Here is a 21503-nt window from a genome sequence, read left to right on the forward strand (position 1 = left end):
ACCAGTTACATGCTGACCACACTGCCCATGTTACAGGACCAGTTACATGCTGACCACACTGCCCATGTTACAGGACCAGTTACATGCTGACCACACTGCCCATGTTACAGGACCAGTTACATGCTGACCACACTGCCCATGTTACAGGACCAGTTACATGCTGACCACACTGCCCATGTTACAGGACCAGTTACATGCTGACCACACTGTCCATGTTACAGGACCAGTTACATGCTGACCACACTGTCCATGTTACAGGACCAGTTACATGCTGACCACACTGCCCATGTTACAGAACCAGTTACATGCTGACCACACTGTCCATGTTGCAGGACCAGTTACATGCTGACCACACTGTCCATGTTACAGGACCAGTTACATGCTGACCACACTGTCCATGTTACAGGACCAGTTACATGCTGACCACACTGCCCGTGGACACATTAGAAGGGACTGTCACAAAAAAAGGCTTTGTCCCCCATAAGAATATATTTGAATAGCCCCACATCAATGAGTCTGAATGCAATATAAATTCGATGTAGTTTCAAACCATGAAATACAAATTCATTTTATGAATTTAATTACTAAATTCAATATCCTATGGAATTCAAATATAATTTGTTGATACTGAAATCACTCCATAGATAAGGAGGATGATGATGAAGCTGCTTCATTTCTCACCCAATCGATGCCTGAAAAATGTAGAGACTGTGAAAGGCTTGTATTCAGTGTCATTTGATCTACGGTCAGTGAGGACTACCCACAACCTCCTCCGAAGCACCTGTCTCACACACTACCGCCTCTGATCGTTCTGTCCAGAGGAACAAAAGGTGTGACGGGGCCGCACTCAAAAAGATGTCGCATAAAGCTCATTTCATTGTTTAGTTCAGAGGAACAGGAAATGACATCCAGAGCTTATGTCAGAACAACATAGAACAGAGCGCTACTGTACACACACACACAAACAATCAAATACTGGCCTTTTAACTATTGTTTGTATATACTCTCACATCTCACCAGTTCCTGCTCTTTCAGCACACAGCCAACTGATAGAAGTTAAGAAAATATTACTGCCTGAGACTTGGCGCTACTGACTAGGACGATAAGGGAAGAAAACAAAACCTAACGACTTTGATACTGCTTTAGTCCCAGATGGCACCCTATTCCCTATGAAGTGTACTACTACCAGGGCCCATATGCTCTGGTCAAAAGTAGTGCACTCCAAGGCAGACTGTAGGGGCCTGCCTTGTTTTTTTTATGCGTCAGAGCCAGTGTGCGAGGACTCCCTCGGTGATCTGAAGCTACTGTCTTAGCGTGTGTTCATTTGGGATGTTTTACCATTGATTTAGTTGTTTGTTTTGTAACAATTCAGTACTGCCTGGTGTGGGACTGCCCTTTGTCTCCATACATGCAAAAGTCAATTGTGAACATGCACTTCCTTACACACACACACACACACACACAATCTCAACACTGGCATGAAGTTAGACATAATTCACATACTGGTACTATACAACTGTCCCTGGTCCTTTGGGTCAGGTCCGATATCAAGACAATCTTGGCTCCTCAAGTCATGTTGACACCACAACACTGACAGCAGCCAACATAGTAGGGTGTTTTTGTTTGAAGCAAACAAGTCTGGTTTGGCAGTTTGAGAAAGTACAACCTGAGGCAGGTTGTATTCCTGCCTGTTGTTATGACGTGTGGGTATATCTTATGTGATCATTAACTCTTTGTGGTCCTCTCTGTCCTCCTAGCTGAAGTCGTTCCACAATGAGCTTCTAACCGAGCTGGAGAAGAAGGTGGAGCTGGATGCACGCTACCTGAATGTGAGTGTCCTGAGACCAGTGGTTCCCAACTCCAGTCCTCCAGTGTACAAGCCCCCCCCCCCAATAGCACACCGTTTTGTTGTTGTCCGAGACAAACATAGATACCTCATTTAGGGCTTGATGAATAGTTGAAGTTGAATCAAGTATTTAAAAGCTGCAATATGTAACTTTTTTGGGGGCGGTGGACGACCTGATCAAATTCGCATAGAAATGTGAGTTATAGATTTGTCATTCTAATTGAAAGCAAGTCTAAGAAGCAGTAGATTTGTTCTATCTGTGCGATTTCTATGCTTCCCGCACTTAAGTTTCATTTTTTGCGTCTTTTACTGTTGGTTTTGTACACCAACTTCAAACAGCTGAAAAAAAGCTCGATATTTGGTTAATTAAAAGATATTTCGCAGTGGTTTAGATGGTACAATGATTCTCTGCACTTGTTTTGTCACAAACTGAAATTAGGCAAACTATTAGAATTTTAGCAACCAGGAAATGGCGGCGTGATTTCTGCATATTGCATCTTAAAAAATGTGTACAGTTGGATTTACTGGAGTTGGAAATGATGTCCTAGAGAACCATCATTCATTGTTGTCTCCATTTCATTCACATCAGTCACTCTCCCACCTGTTTAACACCTGTTTGACACCTGTTTAGTACCTGTTTAAGCACCTGTTTAGCACCTGTTTAGCACCTGTTTAGCACCTGTTTAGCACCTGTTTAGCACCTGTTTAGCACCTGTTTAAGCACCTGTTTAAGCACCTGTTTAAGCACCTGTTTAAGCACCTGTTTAAGCACCTGTTTAGCACCTGTTTAAGCACCTGTTTAAGCACCTGTTTAAGCACCTGTTTGACACCTGTTTGACACCTGTTTGACCACCTGTTTGAGCACCTGTTTGAGCACCTGTTTAAGCACCTGTTTAAGCACCTGTTTGAGCACCTGTTTGAGCACCTGTTTGAGCACCTGTTTAGGCACCTGTTTTGGCACCTGTTTTGGCACCTGTTTGGCACCTGTTTTGGCACCTGTTTGGCACCTGTTTGGCACCTGTTTGGCACCTGTTTGACACCTGTTTGACACCTGTTTGACACCTGTTTGACACCTGTTTGACACCTGTTTGACACCTGTTTGACACCTGTTTGACACCTGTTTGGCACCTGTTTGGCACCTGTTTGGCACCTGTTTGGCACCTGTTTGGCACCTGTTTGGCACCTGTTTGGCACCAGTTTGGCACCAGTTTGGCACCAGTTTGGCACCAGTTTGGCACCAGTTTGGCACCAGTTTGGCACCAGTTTGGCACCAGTTTGGCACCAGTTTGGCACCAGTTTGGCACCAGTTTGGCACCAGTTTGGCACCAGTTTGGCACCAGTTTGGCACCAGTTTGGCACCTGTTTGGCACCTGTTTGGCACCAGTTTGGCACCTGTTTGGCACCTGTTTGGCACCTGTTTGGCACCTGTTTGGCACCTGTTTAGCACCTGTTTAGCACCTGTTTAGCACCTGTTTAGCACCTTTTTAGCACCTGTTTAAGCACCTGTTTAAGCACCTGTTTAGCACCTGTTTAGCACCTTTTTAGCACCTGTTTAAGCACCTGTTTAAGCACCTGTTTAAGCACCTGTTTAAGCACCTGTTTAAGCACCTGTTTAAGCACCTGTTTGACACCTGTTTAGCACCTGTTTAGCACCTGTTTAGCACCTGTTTAGCACCTGTTTGACACCTGTTTGACACCTGTTTGACACCTGTTTGACACCTGTTTGGCACCTGTTTGGCACCTGTTTGGCACCTGTTTGGCACCTGTTTGGCACCTGTTTGGCACCTGTTTGGCACCTGTTTGGCACCTGTTTGGCACCTGTTTGGCACCTGTTTGGCACCTGTTTGGCACCTGTTTGGCACCAGTTTGGCACCTGTTTGGCACCTGTTTGGCACCTGTTTGGCACCTGTTTGGCACCTGTTTGGCACCTGTTTGGCACCTGTTTGGCACCTGTTTGGCACCTGTTTGGCACCTGTTTGGCACCTGTTTGGCACCTGTTTGGCACCTGTTTGGCACCTGTTTGGCACCTGTTTAAGCACCTGTTTAAGCACCTGTTTAAGCACCTGTTTAAGCACCTGTTTAAGCACCTGTTTAAGCACCTGTTTAGGCACCTGTTTAGGCACCTGTTTAGGCACCTGTTTAGGCACCTGTTTAAGCACCTGTTTGACACCTGTTTGACACCTGTTTGAGCACCTGTTTGAGCACCTGTTTGAGCACCTGTTTAGCACCTGTTTAGCACCTGTTTAAGCACCTGTTTAAGCACCTGTTTAAGCACCTGTTTAAGCACCTGTTTAGCACCTGTTTAAGCACCTGTTTAAGCACCTGTTTAGGCACCTGTTTAGGCACCTGTTTAGGCACCTGTTTAAGCACCTGTTTGACACCTGTTTGACACCTGTTTGAGCACCTGTTTGAGCACCTGTTTGAGCACCTGTTTAGCACCTGTTTAGCACCTGTTTAGCACCTGTTTAGCACCTGTTTAGCACCTGTTTGACACCTGTTTGACACCTGTTTAGCACCTGTTTAGCACCTTCTAAATACAGCTTTTAGATGTCTTCTCACCTTCACTTACTATTCCCTTTGAACTTGAACATAGAGGTGTTTAGTGAGCTTCTAACTGTTGGTTGACATCCCTTACAAACACTTATTTTTTTTATTATCTTTATATTAGCTGTTTTCATATGACATTACCGCAGAGTTAATTAAATTTTAGTTCAGTTTTATATAATGCCTTTATATAATTCAGTGGTTGTGTATTCTGATGTGAAGGCCGCATTTAGAAAGCGTTGATCCAGACTGGTGCTTTAATTGTATTCCACGGTGGCTAGCTAGCCCTCCCTACAGATCCACATCATCAAATCATCAGCTAGAGACAAACTCCACGGCTTTCTGAGCACTTCTTTTAATTTCCCACTGGTTTTCATCATAACCACTCAGCAATAAAGTTACAAATTACTTTCTTCTCTTACTTTCCGAATCATGAATTATGACACATTTTTAAGAAAATATTAATAAGAAGAAGTTCAAGTTTTATTTAAGGGATAAACCAATTTTTAGAGATTATTGAAGAGGATTTTGTAGTGGAATTGGGAAGCTTAGATAAAGGCTCAGTATACTGTTGGATATTCACAAAAGAAAAGTCACTAATAAAATAATTCTGTCCTCTGTTTGAAATTCATATTGACCTGGTCAGTTCATTTGAGGCCGTACTTTGGCAGGCTGGCAGCGGGTCAGAAAAGCATATGTTCCCCTGTTTTCTCTCTCTCTCTCTCTCTCTCTCTCTCTCTCTCTCTCTCTCTCTCTCTCCCACCCCCCCTTTTGTCCCTTTCTCTCTCTCTCGCTCGCTCGCTCGCTCGCTCATTCTCTCTCTGCTTGACTCGGTTATTTCAGCATTGACAAAAGTAATTAGCCATGCTCAGCTAGGTTTTTCCATCAGACAGAAATAAAATATTGGAAACATTGTTATGTGGAGGGCAGGCAGACTGGCAGACAGGCCAGGCCACAGGATTGCGTTAACTCTTGGCAGAGGTGAATGAGTGAAACACAAAGGCAGTGGTTTGGAACACAATGAGTCCTATAGCCACTGGGGACAGACTGTGTGGGGGTGGGTGGGGGGGAAGAGATCAGCCAAGTCCCTATGATGCCAGACTAACTCATTCCCCTGCATTATGCCACATTGCATCAATCAGCGAATAGAAGGTGGTTTGAAATGGGACTCAACACCTAACCATAGTGGTAGAACACTAGTCTAGGGAAGCCAATGACTGTATAGCAGTGTTAAAACTGACTCTATACTCCCACCTACAGGCGGCTCTGAAGAAGTACCAGATGGAGCACAAGAGTAAAGGAGAGAGTCTGGAGAAGTGTCAGGCAGAACTGAAGAAACTCCGCAGGAAGAGCCAGGGCAGCAAGAACCCCTCCAAGTACGGCGACAAGGAGATGCAGGTGAGAGATCGGAGGGGGGGGGGGGAGAGAAGGTGTGTGTGTGTGCTTCCAAAGAGCCTCAGGTTTCGGTTAGCTTGCTACTGTGAACGAAACAGACAGACTGAGTCCCTAGTCAGCCTATGGACGATGCCAGCTGGTGGGTCAAAAGTTAACCGAAGGGAAAGGTGGCTGGTGAGACGTTTGACTACAGAGCCGGATAAATACTGTATCATCCCATTGGCCACAGCCCAGCAGGTGTCGGAGATGGATAGCCTATCAAATCCAAGAGGAGATTTAGGCTGAGCAAGTCTCTTATGGTCCCTTTTAACTGAAGCAGAAGAAGTTGTCTAAAACTAACGACAAGAACTCCGTAACCTTTAACCTTGCAGATGATAGCCAAGTCACCTATATATACAGTACCAGTCAAAAGTTTGGACACACCTACTCATTCAAGGGTTTTTCTATATTTTTACTATTTTCTACATTGTAGAATAGTAGTCAAGACGTCACAACTATGAAATAACACATATGGAAACATGTAGTAACCAAAAAAAGGGTTAAACAAATCAAAATATATTTTATATTTGAGATTCTTCAAAGTAGTCACCCTTTGCCTTGATGACAGCTTTGTACCCTTGGCATTCTCTCAACCAGCTTCATGAGGTAATCACCTGGAATGCATTACAATTAACAGGTGTGCCTGTCCATCATTACTTTAAGACATGAAGGTCTGTCAATGCGTAAAACCCTGGAATGAGTAGGTGTGTCCAAATATTTGACTGGTACTGTAACCGCATCATCAAGGGAATAGGGACCCATCCCATCTCTCACTAGCTCCCAGATACCAGGTTCTGAGAGATGGGTCATCCTTAGCTCTGGTACTGGTGGTGATGTGCTCTTGCTGGCTGGAGGGGTGGGCCCGGGTACTGTGGGTCTCGCCTTGCCTCGGACAGCCAAGAGCCAAGCTCGGAGGGAGACAGAGATGGGGAGAAATAAACTGAATGTCACCTTGAATTACTGCTTCAGAGATTCAATCCACTCACTCAAGGAGATATGGTTAGATTGTTGGGGCAGGCATGGGTAGATCCTATAAAAGTCCTGTCCACTGAAATAAGGGAGTCATTCGTCTTGCTGATTTTTCTCCACTGCATTTTTCAAGCTTGTCAAAATGCTTTGAATCACCATGGTTACTCTCTCTTTATTCTGATCTTTGACCACTTCCTCAACTACATTGCATAACGTTTGTTTATTTGATGTGAAGTGTTATGTAGGCCAGCTAATTGTGTCCTGCAGAGGCATACATGCCTCCCCCATGGTAGCTGTTACAGAGAAGGTGTGTATGAGCCCTTACAGGTTGCCGTGCCCCTCTGCCTCTTAGTGGGTAACACCATGACACGTGGTGGGTGGATTGAGTTGGTTATACAACGCAGTACAGTGGAAGTGCAGGTGTGTGGAGGCTGATGTGTTGTGACGTTGTGAAGCTGTATTATGATTCTGAAGCTTCAGTATGAGATGAGAGCACTGCCTGCCACTACTCAGTCCTCTTAGTTAAATATTGTGTGTGTGTGTGTGTGGAATGCAATTTCCTGGCGGAATGCAAAAGCCATCAGAGCAACCTACAGGTCCTCTGTTGCACAAAGGTTTCTATTTAAACCAATAGAAAATAAACAATTTCAGCAATAGACCAGGCCAGTCTACAGGGAAGCACTGAGGCATGGAGACATTTTGGAACTGGTGCTATTGACATTGAGATGCTCAATGATGGGCCTCCAGGCTAATCATAACGCAGCAGGAGGGAAGGTAGGTAATGACTGTTTCCTTGTTGTTGCTGTGCTGGGTACCAGACCTAGAACAGGAGTCATTTTGGAAATGGATACGTGGTGCTTTAAGCCACAGCGTCTCTACAAGACCACACTCCCCCTAAAAACCACTGGACTCCCATGGGCCGCTATGGTTTGGTGGTCTGTCCTTTTTACATTCCATTTTACATGTGAGTCATTTAGCAGACACTCTTATCTAGAGCCACTTACAGTGAGTACATTTGTCTTTAAAGCTAGGTGGGACAACCACATATCACAAGGCATAGAAAGTACACTTTTTCCTCAAAGAGCAGAGTCAGGGGTAGTAAAGGTGGAAAAGAGGTGAGAGTGAAACGGATTGGGAAGGGGGGGGGTATTTAAGATACTCTTTGGGTGAAGATGTCGTTTTTTAAAAATGTTTTCCGAAGATTGGCAGGGACATTTTACATTTTAGTCATTTAGCAGACGCTCTTATCCAGAGCGACTTACAGTAGTGAATGCATACATTTCATACAATATTTTTTTTTCCGTACTGGTCCCCCGTGGGAATCGAACCCACAACCCTGGCATTGCAAACACCATGCTCTACCAACTGAGCCACACGGGACTCCGCTGTCCTGGCTTCGGGGGCTCCGCTGTCCTGGCTTCGGGGGCTCCGCTGTCCTGGCTTCGGGGGCTCCGCTGTCCTGGCTTCGGGGGCTCCGCTGTCCTGGCTTCGGGGGCTCCGCTGTCCTGGCTTCGGGGACTCCGCTGTCCTGGCTTCGGGGACTCCGCTGACCTGGCTTCGGGAACTCCGCTGACCTGGCTTCGGGAACTCCGCTGACCTGGCTTCGGGGGCTCCGCTGTCCTGGCTTCGGGGACTCCGCTGTCCTGGGATCGGGGACTCCGCTGTCCTGGGATCGGGGACTCCGCTGTCCTGGGATCGGGGACTCCGCTGTCCTGGGATCGGGGACTCCGCTGTCCTGGGATCGGGGACTCCGCTGTCCTGGCTTCGGGGACTCCGCTGACCTGGCTTCGGGGACTCTGCTGACCTGGCTTCGGGGACTGCTGTCCTGGCTTCGGGGACTCTGCTGACCTGGCTTCGGGGGGGAAGCTGGTTCCACCATTGGGGTGACAGGAAAGCGAAGCGCTTGGACTGGGCTTAGCGGGAGCATCCCTACCGTAGGGGTGGGAGGGCCAAAAGACCAGAGGTGGCAGACAGAGTGCCTGGGTTGGGGTGTAGGGTTTGAGCATAGCCTGAAGGTAGGGAGGGGCACTTCCTTTTAGTACTCCATAACAAAGCACCATGGTCTTGTAGTGGATGCGAGCTTCGACTGGAAGCCAATGGAGTGTGCAGAGGAGCAGGGTGACATGGGATAACTTGGGAAGGGCTGCTGGTCTGGATAAGTTGCAGGGATTTGATGGCACAAGCAGGAAGCCCAGTCAACAGCGAGTTACAGACGGTAGATCTGATGGTTCACTCCCAGCAGAGACACAAACAAACACACGCAGGCAGGCATGCACGCACAAAAAGTAATTTCCGTGCCATAGTCACACTCCCTTGAGCCTGCTCTCTTCAGCACTTACTGATTAACGGAACCTTCTCTCTCTGTGTGTTCCCGTGTTCCCGTGTTCTCAGCCTCTTAACGGTTCTTGAGTGTGATTACAGAGAGTGAGTGTTGCGTGGCTGGGTAACTGCGTAACCCATCTCGGTCCCTGCTGTGCCTCGTATGTGCACTTCTGGGAACAAGTGGTTGGCAGGGACACTTGAGACTGGTGGCCTCTTCTCTTTGCCAGGGAGGGAGGGAGGGGGAGGGGACGACAGAGCTTAGCTGATTACCAGCTAGTGAAGTTCGTTATAATGATCCTCTGAAAGATTGTTGATTAGATCAACTTAATTATCCCACCTGAAGAAATGATGTGTGTTTCTGTGTGTTTAAACCCAGTCTCGGTAGGCTCACTCTGAAAAAAGCTAGTCCATCTCAGCCGCCTTGTCCCTTCCACCCGTCATCGTTTCATTAAGTCGGGTAAAGAAAGAAACAAAAAGTAATCTCCCCTTTCCCCGCTCTGCTCCAGATGGATGGTAATATTAAACCCTTACTCTAGCCGATGATGAAAATTCCATCATTTACTACGGTGTCCCTAGGGGAACACAAAGCACGGACGCAGTGCCTGAAAATTACATGGTAAATCTCTCTCACGTTCATTATTAAACACTTAAGAGGGAGGGTTTCAGGGGGAGAGGCAGACTGATTTGAATATAATGGGAATGTCACTAGTGTTCTGCTGCCGACCCAGAAAAATAGGAAATCGCTAATAGCTTCTGTTACATAATATCTCAATTGGGTGTTAGATGAGTATTTTCACTGGTACATACGCGGTTGAACACCAGCCTTTTCGTATTCCCATTTAGATTTGTATTATCATATTGCATTCAGTGTGCCTGCATGAGTTGAGGTAGATTAGCATTGGATGTACATTGCACAGTCTCCTCTGATTTCCAATTTATTCGGTTGTCGGTTAAAAAGCATTTAGCAGTTGAGTGGGAGGTAAATGTATTGTAAATTTATTCTGTAGCTAATGTCAATAAGGTTTCCCTTTGTTGAGACAAACCCTGGGGATCTCTGTCTGTCTGTCTGTCTCTGTCTCTGTGTGTGTGTGTGTCTCTCTCAAATCATTTTTACATTTTTTTACATTTTTACATTTTACATTACAAAGTTTACAAGTTTATTTGTCACGTGCGCCGAATACAACAGGTGTAGACCTTACAGTGAAATGCTTACTTACAGGCTCTAACCAATAGTGCGGAAAAAAAGGTGTGTGTGTGTAGGTAAGTAAAGAAATAAAACAACAGTAAAAAGACATTTGAAAATAAGAGTAGCAAGGCTATACACTGCGTGCACAATTATTAGGCAAGGGAGTATTCTGATCTTATCATTGTTTATATTCACATTTTCGAACTCCAAACCATATAAACTTGAATGCTTATTGGATTGAATCATTTTCAGGTGATATGTATTTGTGTAATGAGGGAGGGTGTGGCGAAAGTGAATAACACCTTATATCAAGGTGTGCATAATTATTAGGCAGCCTCATTAACTCAGGTAAAATGGGCCAAAAAAGAGATTTAACTGACACTGAAAAAACAAAAATGTAAAATGCTTTTCAGACAGATGCGACACTCTTTAAATAGCTAAACTATTGAGGTGTGACCACCGAACATTCAAACGTTTTGTTGCGAATAGTCAACTGGGGCGCAAAAAACGCATGGGGAAGAAAAGGCGCAAATTAACTGCAAAAGACTTCAGAAGAATTAAACGTCAAACTACCAGGAACCCATTATCCTCCAGTGCCACCGTATTCCAGAACTGCAACCTACCTGGAGTGTTCAAAAGTACAAGGTGTCAAGTGCTCAGAGACATGGCCAAGGTCAAGAAGACTGAAACAAGACCACCACTGAATAAGATTCACAAGTTGAAGCGTCAAGATTGGACAAAGAAATACCTGAAGACAGATTTTTCAAAGGTTTTATGGACAGATGAAATGAAAGTGACTCTTGATGGACCAAATGGATGGGCCCGTGGCTGGATCAGTAATGGACACAGGGCACCACTTTGAGTCAGGGGCCAGCAAGGTGAAGGAGGGGTACTGGTATGGGCTGTTATCATTGAGGATGAGGTAGTTGGACCTTTTCGGGTTGAAGATGGACTGAAACTCAACTCCCAAACCTACTGCCAGTTTCTGGAAGATTCTTTCATCAAACAGTGGTACAGGAAGAAGTCCTCAGCATTCTAGAAGGCCATGATCTTTATGCAGGACAATGCTCCATCACATGCATCCAAGTACTCCACTGCTTGGCTAGCCAGCAAGGGCCTCAAAGATGCCTGAATAATGACCTGGCCCCCTTCCTCACCTGACTTAAATCCTATTGAGAACTTGTGGGCCCTTCTCAAACGTGAGATTTACAGTGATGGAAGACAATACACCTTTTTGAACAGCATTTGGGAGGCAGTGGTTGCTGCTTCAGTGAAAATTGATCGTGAACAGATTGAGAAACTGACAGACTCCATGGATGGAAGGCTCATGGCAGTTATTGAAAATAAGGGTGGCTATATTGGTAACTGAATATTTTTGAAAGGCCAAAAATGTTATATAATTGTCATTTTGTGTTACTTATCTGTTACACTTACTCTAAAAATTTAGAATAAACAAGTGAGTTGAGAGAAATTATTTGTTATAATTTAGTTGCCTAATAATTCTGCACACTAATAGTTGCCTAATAATTGTGCGCACTTATATATTTCCCTGAGAAAGACAAAACTCACTTTTCCTTTGTTAAACATTCAGGTTTGAGGTTCAATAACATTTTGGATTGACTGAGAGCATTGTGTTTGTTCAACAATTAAAATTAATCCCGAGGAATACAATGTGCCTAATAATTGTGCACGCAGTGTATACAGACACCGGTTAGTCAGGCTGATTGAGGTAGTGTGTATATGTAGATATGGTTAAAGTGACTATGCATATATGATGAACAGAGAGTAGCAGTAGAGTAAAAGAGGGGTTGGTGGGTGGTGTCTGTCATATGTCTCTCTCTCTCTCGTCTCTTGTCTCTGTCTCGTCTCTGTCTCTCTCAGGCTCTGGTTACTATGAGGAGAAATGGTGAAAGAAGGTGTGTTTTCTGAACAGTTGAACATACCACATTACCCCAACTGATAGTTATGTTTCATTGCTACTGGCTTTGGGGCATTTATGGTAACTAGTAACATCAGCTCAACAACTAATTATCATGTTATAATGACAACTCTGTGAGGGTGACATGCTACATGCTACTGCCGTGTGAAAACGGGAGTTTAAAGTGACACGCAACATGTTAGCATGTCACATAAACGCACACGCTCAGACACATCTTGAGGCTACATCAACACCACTTCAGTTCCCTCTGCGTTAGCTGGATGGCGTCAGAGCAAATGGGATGTGGAGAGTAAAAGAGGCCGAGCAAGAGCGAGGGGGGAGGGGGGTCTGGGTTTGTTCTGTTCTACTGCGGTTCTGTTCTCTCCTTCAATTATTCAACCCAGTTATTCTGTCTCTCTCATTCCACCTTTCACTATCCCTTCCTTTTCTACTTTTCCACTATCTCTTTTCTGAATGACCCATGTCTTGTCCTCCTGCTATTGATAATGCTTTAATAAGTCGCTTTGATGTAATTGTTCAGGAGGGAGGGGCTCCACGACATCAGAGGAAGCTGCGCACTGACAGTGGTGACAAAAGATCAAGCTTAGACCTCGGCTTGACATAAATAAATGACGATTCAAGGAATGAAGATCCATCAAAGTTTAGGTTCATGGAATCTGACATTTGCGTTGACGTACTTACCTTGGTATCTCGTATTCCATTTAGTGGAGGTTTGAAATGTCCTTTTTTTTCTACATCTTCTGTCTCGCTCACCATTTGGTATACCAAAGCCTCTATCACGGGGTATAATGTAACAATATCTAGTGAGCCTGTAATGGGGGGTTATGTCAGATCCCTCCATATGATTCCCCCCCCCCCCCCCGAGTCCCACCCGTTCAACCCTTTCTTACTGCTGAATCTGCTTCCTGTCACCACCAGGGGTCCCCTGCACCCCCGACCTCTAAGACACTGGTTCTCAATCCTGGTCCTGGGAACCCAATTTTTGTTTTTTCCCCTAACACTACACACCTGATTCAAATCATCTGGGGTGGCAGCGTAGCCTAGTGGTTAGAGCATTGGACTAGTAACCGAAAGGTTGCAAGATCGAATCCCCAAGGTACAAATCTGTCGTTCTGCCCCTGAACAAGGCAGTTAACCCACTGTTCCTAGGCAGTCATTGAAAATAAGAATTTGTTCTTAACTGACTTGCCTAGTTAAATAAAGGTAAATAAATCAACTCATCAAAAGGTTTTGATGATTTGAATCAGGTGTGTAGTGTTAGGGGCAGAAACTAAAATGTGCACCCCTTTGGGTCCCCAGGACCAGGATTGAGAACCACTGGTCTAGGAGGTCAGAGCAATGCATTTTTGTTGTTGTTGGAGGTGAGGCTGAACGCGAGGAATTAAGGAAATACAATTGAGTCACCCCCAGGCTGTGTAGGCGGGACCTAGTTTGATTGACAGCTGAGAAAGAGCATGAGAGGACCATTAGATTATACTGAGAGAGAGATTACAAGATGGAGACATTGCCAGATGCGTTAACAGTAATTATTCAGATGACGTTACCTAACATTTAGTCCATATTTGGGGGCTAAATGCTGAAATGCAGTTATCACAAACTGTACAGTGAGGAGAGAACATGTAAATGAATGCACTTTAATGTACTGTAAATCTATATCAAGCATCTAGCCTACGGCCTGTACTGTACGGGCGTCTACGGTCTGTACTGTACGGGCGTCTAGTCTACGGTCTGTACTGTACGGCGTCTATGGTCTGTACTGTACGGGCGTCTAGTCTACGGCCTGTACTGTACGGGCGTCTAGTCTACGGCCTGTACTGTACGGGCGTCTAGTCTACGGCCTGTACTGTACGGGCGTCTACGGCCTGTACTGTACGGGCGTCTAGTCTACGGCCTGTACTGTACGGGCGTCTACGGTCTGTACTGTACGGGCGTCTAGTCTACGGCCTGTACTGTACGGGCGTCTAGTCTACGGCCTGTACTGTACGGGCGTCTAGTCTACGGTCTGTACTGTACGGGCGTCTAGTCTACGGCCTGTACTGTACGGGCGTCTAGTCTACGGCCTGTACTGTACGGGCGTCTAGTCTACGGCCTGTACTGTACGGGCGTCTACGGCCTGTACTGTACGGGCGTCTACGGCCTGTACTGTACGGGCGTCTACGGCCTGTACTGTACGGGCGTCTACGGCCTGTACTGTACGGGCGTCTAGTCTACGGCCTGTACTGTACGGGCGTCTAGTCTACGGCCTGTACTGTACGGGCCTCTAGTCTACGGCCTGTACTGTACGGGCGTCTAGTCTACGGCCTGTACTGTACGGGCGTCTAGTCTACGGTCTGTACTGTACGGGCGTCTAGTCTACGGTCTGTACTGTACGGGCGTCTAGTCTACGGTCTGTACTGTACGGGCGTCTAGTCTACGGTCTGTACTGTACGGGCGTCTAGTCTACGGTCTGTACTGTACGGGCGTCTAGTCTACGGTCTGTACTGTACGGGCGTCTAGTCTACGGTCTGTACTGTACGGGCGTCTAGTCTACGGTCTGTACTGTACGGGCGTCTACGGTCTGTACTGTACGGGCGTCTACGGTCTGTACTGTACGGGCGTCTACGGTCTGTACTGTACGGGCGTCTAGTCTACGGCCTGTACTGTACGGGCGTCTAGTCTACGGCCTGTACTGTACGGGCGTCTAGTCTACGGCCTGTACTGTACGGGCGTCTACGGCCTGTACTGTACGGGCGTCTCGTCTACGGCCTGTACTGTACGGCGTATCTCTTTTATCAACAGTGTGTTCACAGCAGGAATAGTTTACCTGATAACAATATGAGATTAAAATGCTGTCAGAGAAGCAACATGTAATGTCTGAAGGTTAGATGTTGTCAAGTAGGAATATACTATTCTATGGTTGTGTTTTGTATGTCTTGTTTTCATGTCGTGTTGACGTGTACGTTTTTGTAAATTGCAGGGCTCACCTGCAAAAGTCAATATAGTATAAATACAGTAGTAAATATGTATTGTCATATATCAGGCTGCCATTGGCTTTCAGGCGTGTGTCCATTGTGTGAATGTTACTGAGTGAGACGGACGCCAGAGTGGTATACTACGAAGCACGCTAGATCTACTCAGGCTTCTCTAAAGCTAGCCAGCTTCAGTTAGCTTCACCTTCCAGCTCAGGCTTCTCTAAAGCTAGCCAGCTTCAGTTAGCTTCACCTTCCAGCTCAGGCTTCTCTAAAGCTAGCCAGCTTCAGTTAGCTTCACCTTCCAGCTCAGGCTTCATCTGTACTACGACTGTGGATATTGCTCGTCCGCCTGCCGTTAACTCTAGCAGGCTTGTAACCGCGCGTGCATGTCACACGTGGCTAGTTGAACTGCCATCCTATGGATTATATGTCTATGGTTCGTTGCCACTGTCAGTTTGCCTTTTGCAAATCTCTAAATACATTTGTGTGGAAAAACTTAGTTTGGAAAGCAAATGCTGTCATTACTAAATGTGTAATGTGATAGACATTACAGTTTTTTTACACTGAAAAAAAAACAAAAAAAAACATTTGATTAATAAAATATTTGAATCAGTCTTCCTCAAATGAAGGTGATGATAACACAATCTTTGCGAGAGGGAGGGAATCTGATTTCATTGGTCCTCAACTTGTGCCTCAGACACTTCATTCAGGATTAATGGAGTTAGCCCTGAGTTAGCCTGCTTTGGAGCAGGTTAGTTCTGAAGGATTCATTGCCATAGAAACGTACCTGGCTGAAAGATGAGCCACTTTCGTGGTACTGGTTATCCCGAGTTGAACTCAGAGTTGACCTCAGTTACCTCGCTAACTCCTCAAACCTGATTCCAAGTATAGGGCTCTGGGCTCTAGAGGCAAGCAGACTGGTTTGGCAGCTCTATACTGATACCCTACTACTGCTTTCTAGTTATACTATATATGGCTGACTGACAGGCTGGCTGGCTGGCTGACTGACGGACTCACCTACTGTCTGTCTGGCTGGCTGGCTGGCCTTTTGTTTACATGTTGTCAAGGTAAGGGTGTGTCTGGGAAGATCTACAATTACCAGGAATAATGACCCTTGTTTGGTCCCGGCCGTAAACGTACACTGTAGTACATGACAGGTAAAGAAAACATGGCTATCCTCTACTACAAATACTACTACGACTACTACTACTACAGTAGTAGTAATACAGTACTACTACTTCTACAGTAATACTACTACAGTAATCCCACTACTCCAGAATGTTCTTTTTTTTCTTTTCTTTCTATACTGAACAACAATAATAAATGCAACGTGTAAAGTGTTGGTCCCATGTTTCATGAGCTGAAATAAAAGATCCCACAAATCTTCCATAGACCACGTGTATGTCGTCGTGTGGGTGAGCGGTTTGCCGATGTGGTTTGCCGAGTGCCCCATGATGGCAGTGGGGCTGGAATATGATACGGACAATGAACACAATTGCATTTTATCGATGGCAATTTGAATGCACAGAGATACCGTGACGAGATCCTGAGGCCCATTGTCGTGCCATTCATCCTCCGCCATCACCTCATATTTCAGCATGATAATGCACGGTCCCATGTCGCAAGGATCTGTATACAATTTCTGGAATCTGAAAATATCCCAGTTCTTCCAATGCCTACATACTCACCAGACATGTCATCCATTGAACATGCTTGGGATGCTCTGGATCGACTTGTACAACAGCGTGTTCCAGTTCCCGCCAATATCCAGCAACTTCAGTCATTGAAGAGGAGTGGGACAACATTCCACAGGCCACAATCAACAGCCTTATCAACACTATGTGAAGGAGATGTGTCGCGCTGCATGAGGCAAATTGTGGTCACACCAGATACTGACGTTTTCTGATCCACCCCCCTATTATTATTAAATATTATTATTATTATTATTATTATTATTAATAATAATAATAATAATAATAATAATAATAGTGTGTGTGTGTGTGTGTATATATGTATGTATATATATTTATTATTATATAATAATAATAATAATAGTGTGTGTGTATGTATGTATGTATGTATGTATGTATGTGTATATATTATTATTATTATTATTTATTTTTATTTTTTTATTTTTTTTATGTATCTGTGACCAACAGATGCATATCTGTATTCCCAGTCATGTGAAATCCTTAGATTAGGGCCTAATTAACTTGTTTCAATTGACTGATTTCCTTATATGAACTGTAACTCAGTAAAATACTTGAATTGTTGATTGGCTGAATGCTGTGGTGTATCAGACCGTATATCATGGGTATGACATAACGTTTATTTTGATTGTTCTAATTACTTTGGGTAACCAGTTTATAATAGCAATAAGGCACCTCAGGGTTTTGTGGTATACCACGGCTAAGGGCTGCTGTTTTTACACTACTGCTGCTCGCTGTTTATCATCTATGCATAGTCACTTTACCCCTACTTGCATGTATAAATTACCTCAACTAACCTGTACCCCCGCACACTGACTCGGTATCGGTACACACTGTATATAGCCTCGTTATTGTTATTTTGTGTTACTTTTTATTCCATTTTTTTTTTTTTACTTTTTAGTTTATTTAGTAAATATTTTATTTATTGAACTGCGTTGTTGGTTAAGGGCTTGTAAGTAAGCATTTTACGGTACATGTGACATACAATTTTATTTGAATTTCTTACGCATGACACAACGCGTGGTCTCTCTCTCTCCAGTCTCTCTCTCTCTCCAGTCTCTCTCTCTCTCTCCAGTCTCTCTCTCTCTCCAGTCTCTCTCTCTCTCTCCTCTCTCTCTCTCTCCTCTCCAGTCTCTCTCTCTCTCTCCATCTATCTCTCTCTCTCTCCCTCTCTCTCTCTCTCTCGTCTCTCTCTCTCTCTCCAGTCTCTTTCTCTCTCTCAGTCTCTCTCTCTCTCTCCTCTCTCTCTCTCTCTCTCTCTCTTCAGTCCTCTCTCTCTCTCTCTCTCTCTCCTCTCTCTCTCTCTCTCAGTCTCTCTCTCTCTCTCCAGTCTCTCAGTCTCTCTCTCTCTCTCCAGTCTCTCTCTCTCTCTCCTCTCCAGTCTCTCTCTCTCTCTTCCAGTCTCTCTCTCTCCCAGTCTCTCTCTCTCTCTCTCAGTCTCCAGTCCTCCTCTCTCTCTCTCCAGACTCTCTCTCTCTCTCTCCAGTCTCTCACTCTCTCTCTAGTCTCTCTCTACAGTCTCTCTCTCTCTCTACAGGCTCTCTCTACAGTCTCTCTCTCTCTCTCTCCAGTCTCTCTCTCTCTCTCTCTCCGTCTCTCCAGTCTCTCTCTCTCTCCAGTCTCTCTCTCCAGTCTCTCCAGTCTCTCTCTCTCTCCAGTCTCTCTCTCTCTCTCTCTCTCTCTCTCTCTCTCCAGTCTCTCTCTCTCTCCAGTCTCTCTCCAGTCTCTCTCCAGTCTCTCTCTCTCTCCAGTCTCTCTCCAGTCTCTCTCTCTCTCCAGTCTCTCTCTCTCTCTCTCTCCAGTCTCTCTCTCTCTCTCCAGTCTCTCTCTCTCTCTCTCCAGTCTCTCTCTCTCTCTCTCTCCAGTCTCTCTCTCCAGTCTCTCTCTCTCTCCAGTCTCTCTCTCTCTCCACATCATATACCCCCACATCCACCACACCCTCTCCACCCCGTCTATCTTTTCCTGCAGATTTTCATCTCAGTGTTCTGCCTCTTTTTGTGTCCATGTAATTTGTCCCTGGGATACCTGTGCTAAACTATATTTAAGTCGCTAGTCACAGTAGGTTGGCCATATTTGTAGGCCTCAGAAAATACCAGGGTACTTAGTGCAACTGTAAGTGCTGTTATTTTGAAGTGGAAACGTCTAGGAGCAAAAACGGCTCAGCCGCAAAGTGGTACACCACACAAGCTTACAGAATGGGACCGCCGAATGCTGAAGCCCATAGCGTGTAAAGATCATCTGTCGTCGGTTGCAACACTCATTACCGATTTTCAAAATTGCATCTGGAAGCAACGTCAGTACAATAACTGTTTGTTGGGAGCATCATGAAATGGGTTTCCATGGCCTTCCTTGGGGAAGGCCCTTTCCTGTTTCAGCATGACAATGCCCCAGTGCACAAAGCGAGGTCCATAAAGAAATGGTTTGTCGATCTTTGTGGAAGAACTTGACTGGCCTGCACAAAGCCCTGACTTCAAACCCATCGAACACATTTGGATGAATTGGAACGCCAACTGCGAGCCAGGCCAAATCGCCCAACATCAGTGCCAAACCTCACTAATGCTTGTGGCTGAATGGAAGCAAGTTCCACCCCCAGCAATGATCCAGCATCTATTGGAAAGCCTTCCCAGAAGAATGGAATCTGTTATAGCAGCAAAGGGGGGACTAACTCCATATTTACAGATTAAGTAGAAAGTTTACATACACATAGGTTGGAGTCATTAAAACTCGTTTTTCAACCACTCCACAAATGTCTTGTTAACACACTATAGTTTTGCCAAGTTGGTTAGGACATCTACTTTGTGCATGACACAAGTAATTTTCCCAACAACTGTTGACAGACAGATTATTTCACTTATAATTCACTGTATCCCAATCCCAGTGGGTCAGAAGTTTACATACACTAAGTTGACTATGCCATTAAACAGCTTGGAAAATTCCAGAAAATGATGTCATGGCATTAGAAGCTTCTGATAGGCTAATTGACATAAGTCAATTGGCAGTGTACCTGTGGATGTATTTCAAGGCCTACCTTCAAACTCAGTGCCTCTTTGCTTGACGACATGGGAAAATCAAAAGAAATCAGCCAAGACCTCAGAAATCTTTTTTAGACCTCCACAAATCTGGTTCATCCTTGGGAGCAATTTCCAAACACCTGAAGGTACCACTATCATCTGTACAAACAATAGTATGCAAGTATAAACACCATGGGACCACGCAGCCGTCATACCGCACAGGTAGGAGACGCGTTCTGTCTCCTAGAGATGAACGTACTTTGGTGCGTAAAGTGCAAATCAATCCCAGAATAGCAGCAAAGGACCTTGTGAAGATGCTGGAGGAAGCAGGTACAAAATTATCTATATCCACAGTAAAATTATTCCTATATCGACATAACCTGAAAGTCCGTTCAGCAAGGAAGAAGCCTGCACATGGGGACAAAGATCATACTTTTTTGGAGAAATGTCCTCTGGTCTGATGAAACCAGAATATAACTGTTTGGCCATAATGACCATCGTTATGTTTGGAGGAAAAAGGTGGATGCTTTCAAGCCGAAGAACACCATCCCAACCATGAATTACGGGGGTGGAAGCATCATGTTGTGGGGGTGCTTTGCTGCAGGAGGGAGTGGTGCGCTTCACAAAATAGATGGCATCATGAGGCAGCAAATGATGTGAATATATTGAAGCAACATCTCAAGACATCAGTCAGGAAGTTAAAGCTTGGTCGCAAATGGGTCTTCCAAATGGACAATGACCCCAAGCATACTTCCAAAGTTGTGGCAAAATGGCTTAAGAACAACAAAGTCAAGGTATTGGAGTGGCCATCACAAAGCTCTGACCTCAATCCTGTAGAAAATGTGTGGGCGAACTGAAAAAGCATGTGCGTGCATGGAGGCCAACAAACCTGACTCAGTTACACCAGCTCTGTCAGAAGGAATGGGCCAAAATTCACCCAACTTATTGTGGGAAGCTTGTGGAAGGCTACCTGAAACGTTTGACCCAAGTTAAACAATTAAGGCAATGCTACCAAATACTAATTGAGTGTATGTAAACTTCTGACCCACTGGGAATGTGATGAAAGAAATAAAAGCTGAAATAAGTTATTCTCTCTGCTATTATTCTGACATTTCACATTCTTAACATAAAGTGGTGATCTTAACTGACGTAAGACACCAAATGTTTATTTTGATTAAATGTCAGTAATTGTGAAAAATGTAGTTTAAATGTACACTGCTCAAAAAAATAAAGGGAACACTTAAACAAAACATCCTAGATCTGAATGAAAGAAATAATCTTATTAAATACTTTTTTCTTTACATAGTTGAATGTGCTGACAACAAAATCCCACAAAAATAATCAATGGAAATCCAATTTATCAACCCATGGAGGTCTGGATTTGGAGTCACACTCAAAATTTAAAGTGGAAAACCACACTACAGGCTTATCCAACTTTGATGTAATGTCCTTAAAACAAGTCAAAATGAGGCTCAGTAGTGTGTGTGGCCTCCACATGCCTGTATGACCTCCCTACAACACCTGGGCATGCTCTTGATGAGGTGGCGGATGGTCTCCTGAGGGATCTCCTCCCAGACCTGGACTAAAGCATC

At 44.9% G+C, this 21503-nt stretch overlaps 1 protein-coding gene across 3 annotated transcripts in view; it reads left to right on the forward strand.

Annotated features, from left to right (window-relative positions):
• LOC115201684 (brain-specific angiogenesis inhibitor 1-associated protein 2) overlaps positions 1–21503 on the forward strand; it is a 140111-nt gene that overhangs the window by 88929 nt on the left and 29679 nt on the right. For all 3 annotated transcript variants that reach the window (XM_029765506.1, XM_029765505.1, XM_029765507.1), the window contains 2 exons: positions 1758–1829; positions 5651–5788. In XM_029765506.1, coding sequence (XP_029621366.1) covers positions 1758–1829; positions 5651–5788 — 210 coding nt within the window. The remainder of the gene's footprint in view (positions 1–1757; positions 1830–5650; positions 5789–21503) is intronic.

The sequence above is a fragment of the Salmo trutta genome, chromosome 10, assembly GCF_901001165.1.
Source record: "Salmo trutta chromosome 10, fSalTru1.1, whole genome shotgun sequence".
NCBI classification, from domain to species: domain Eukaryota; kingdom Metazoa; phylum Chordata; class Actinopteri; order Salmoniformes; family Salmonidae; genus Salmo; species Salmo trutta.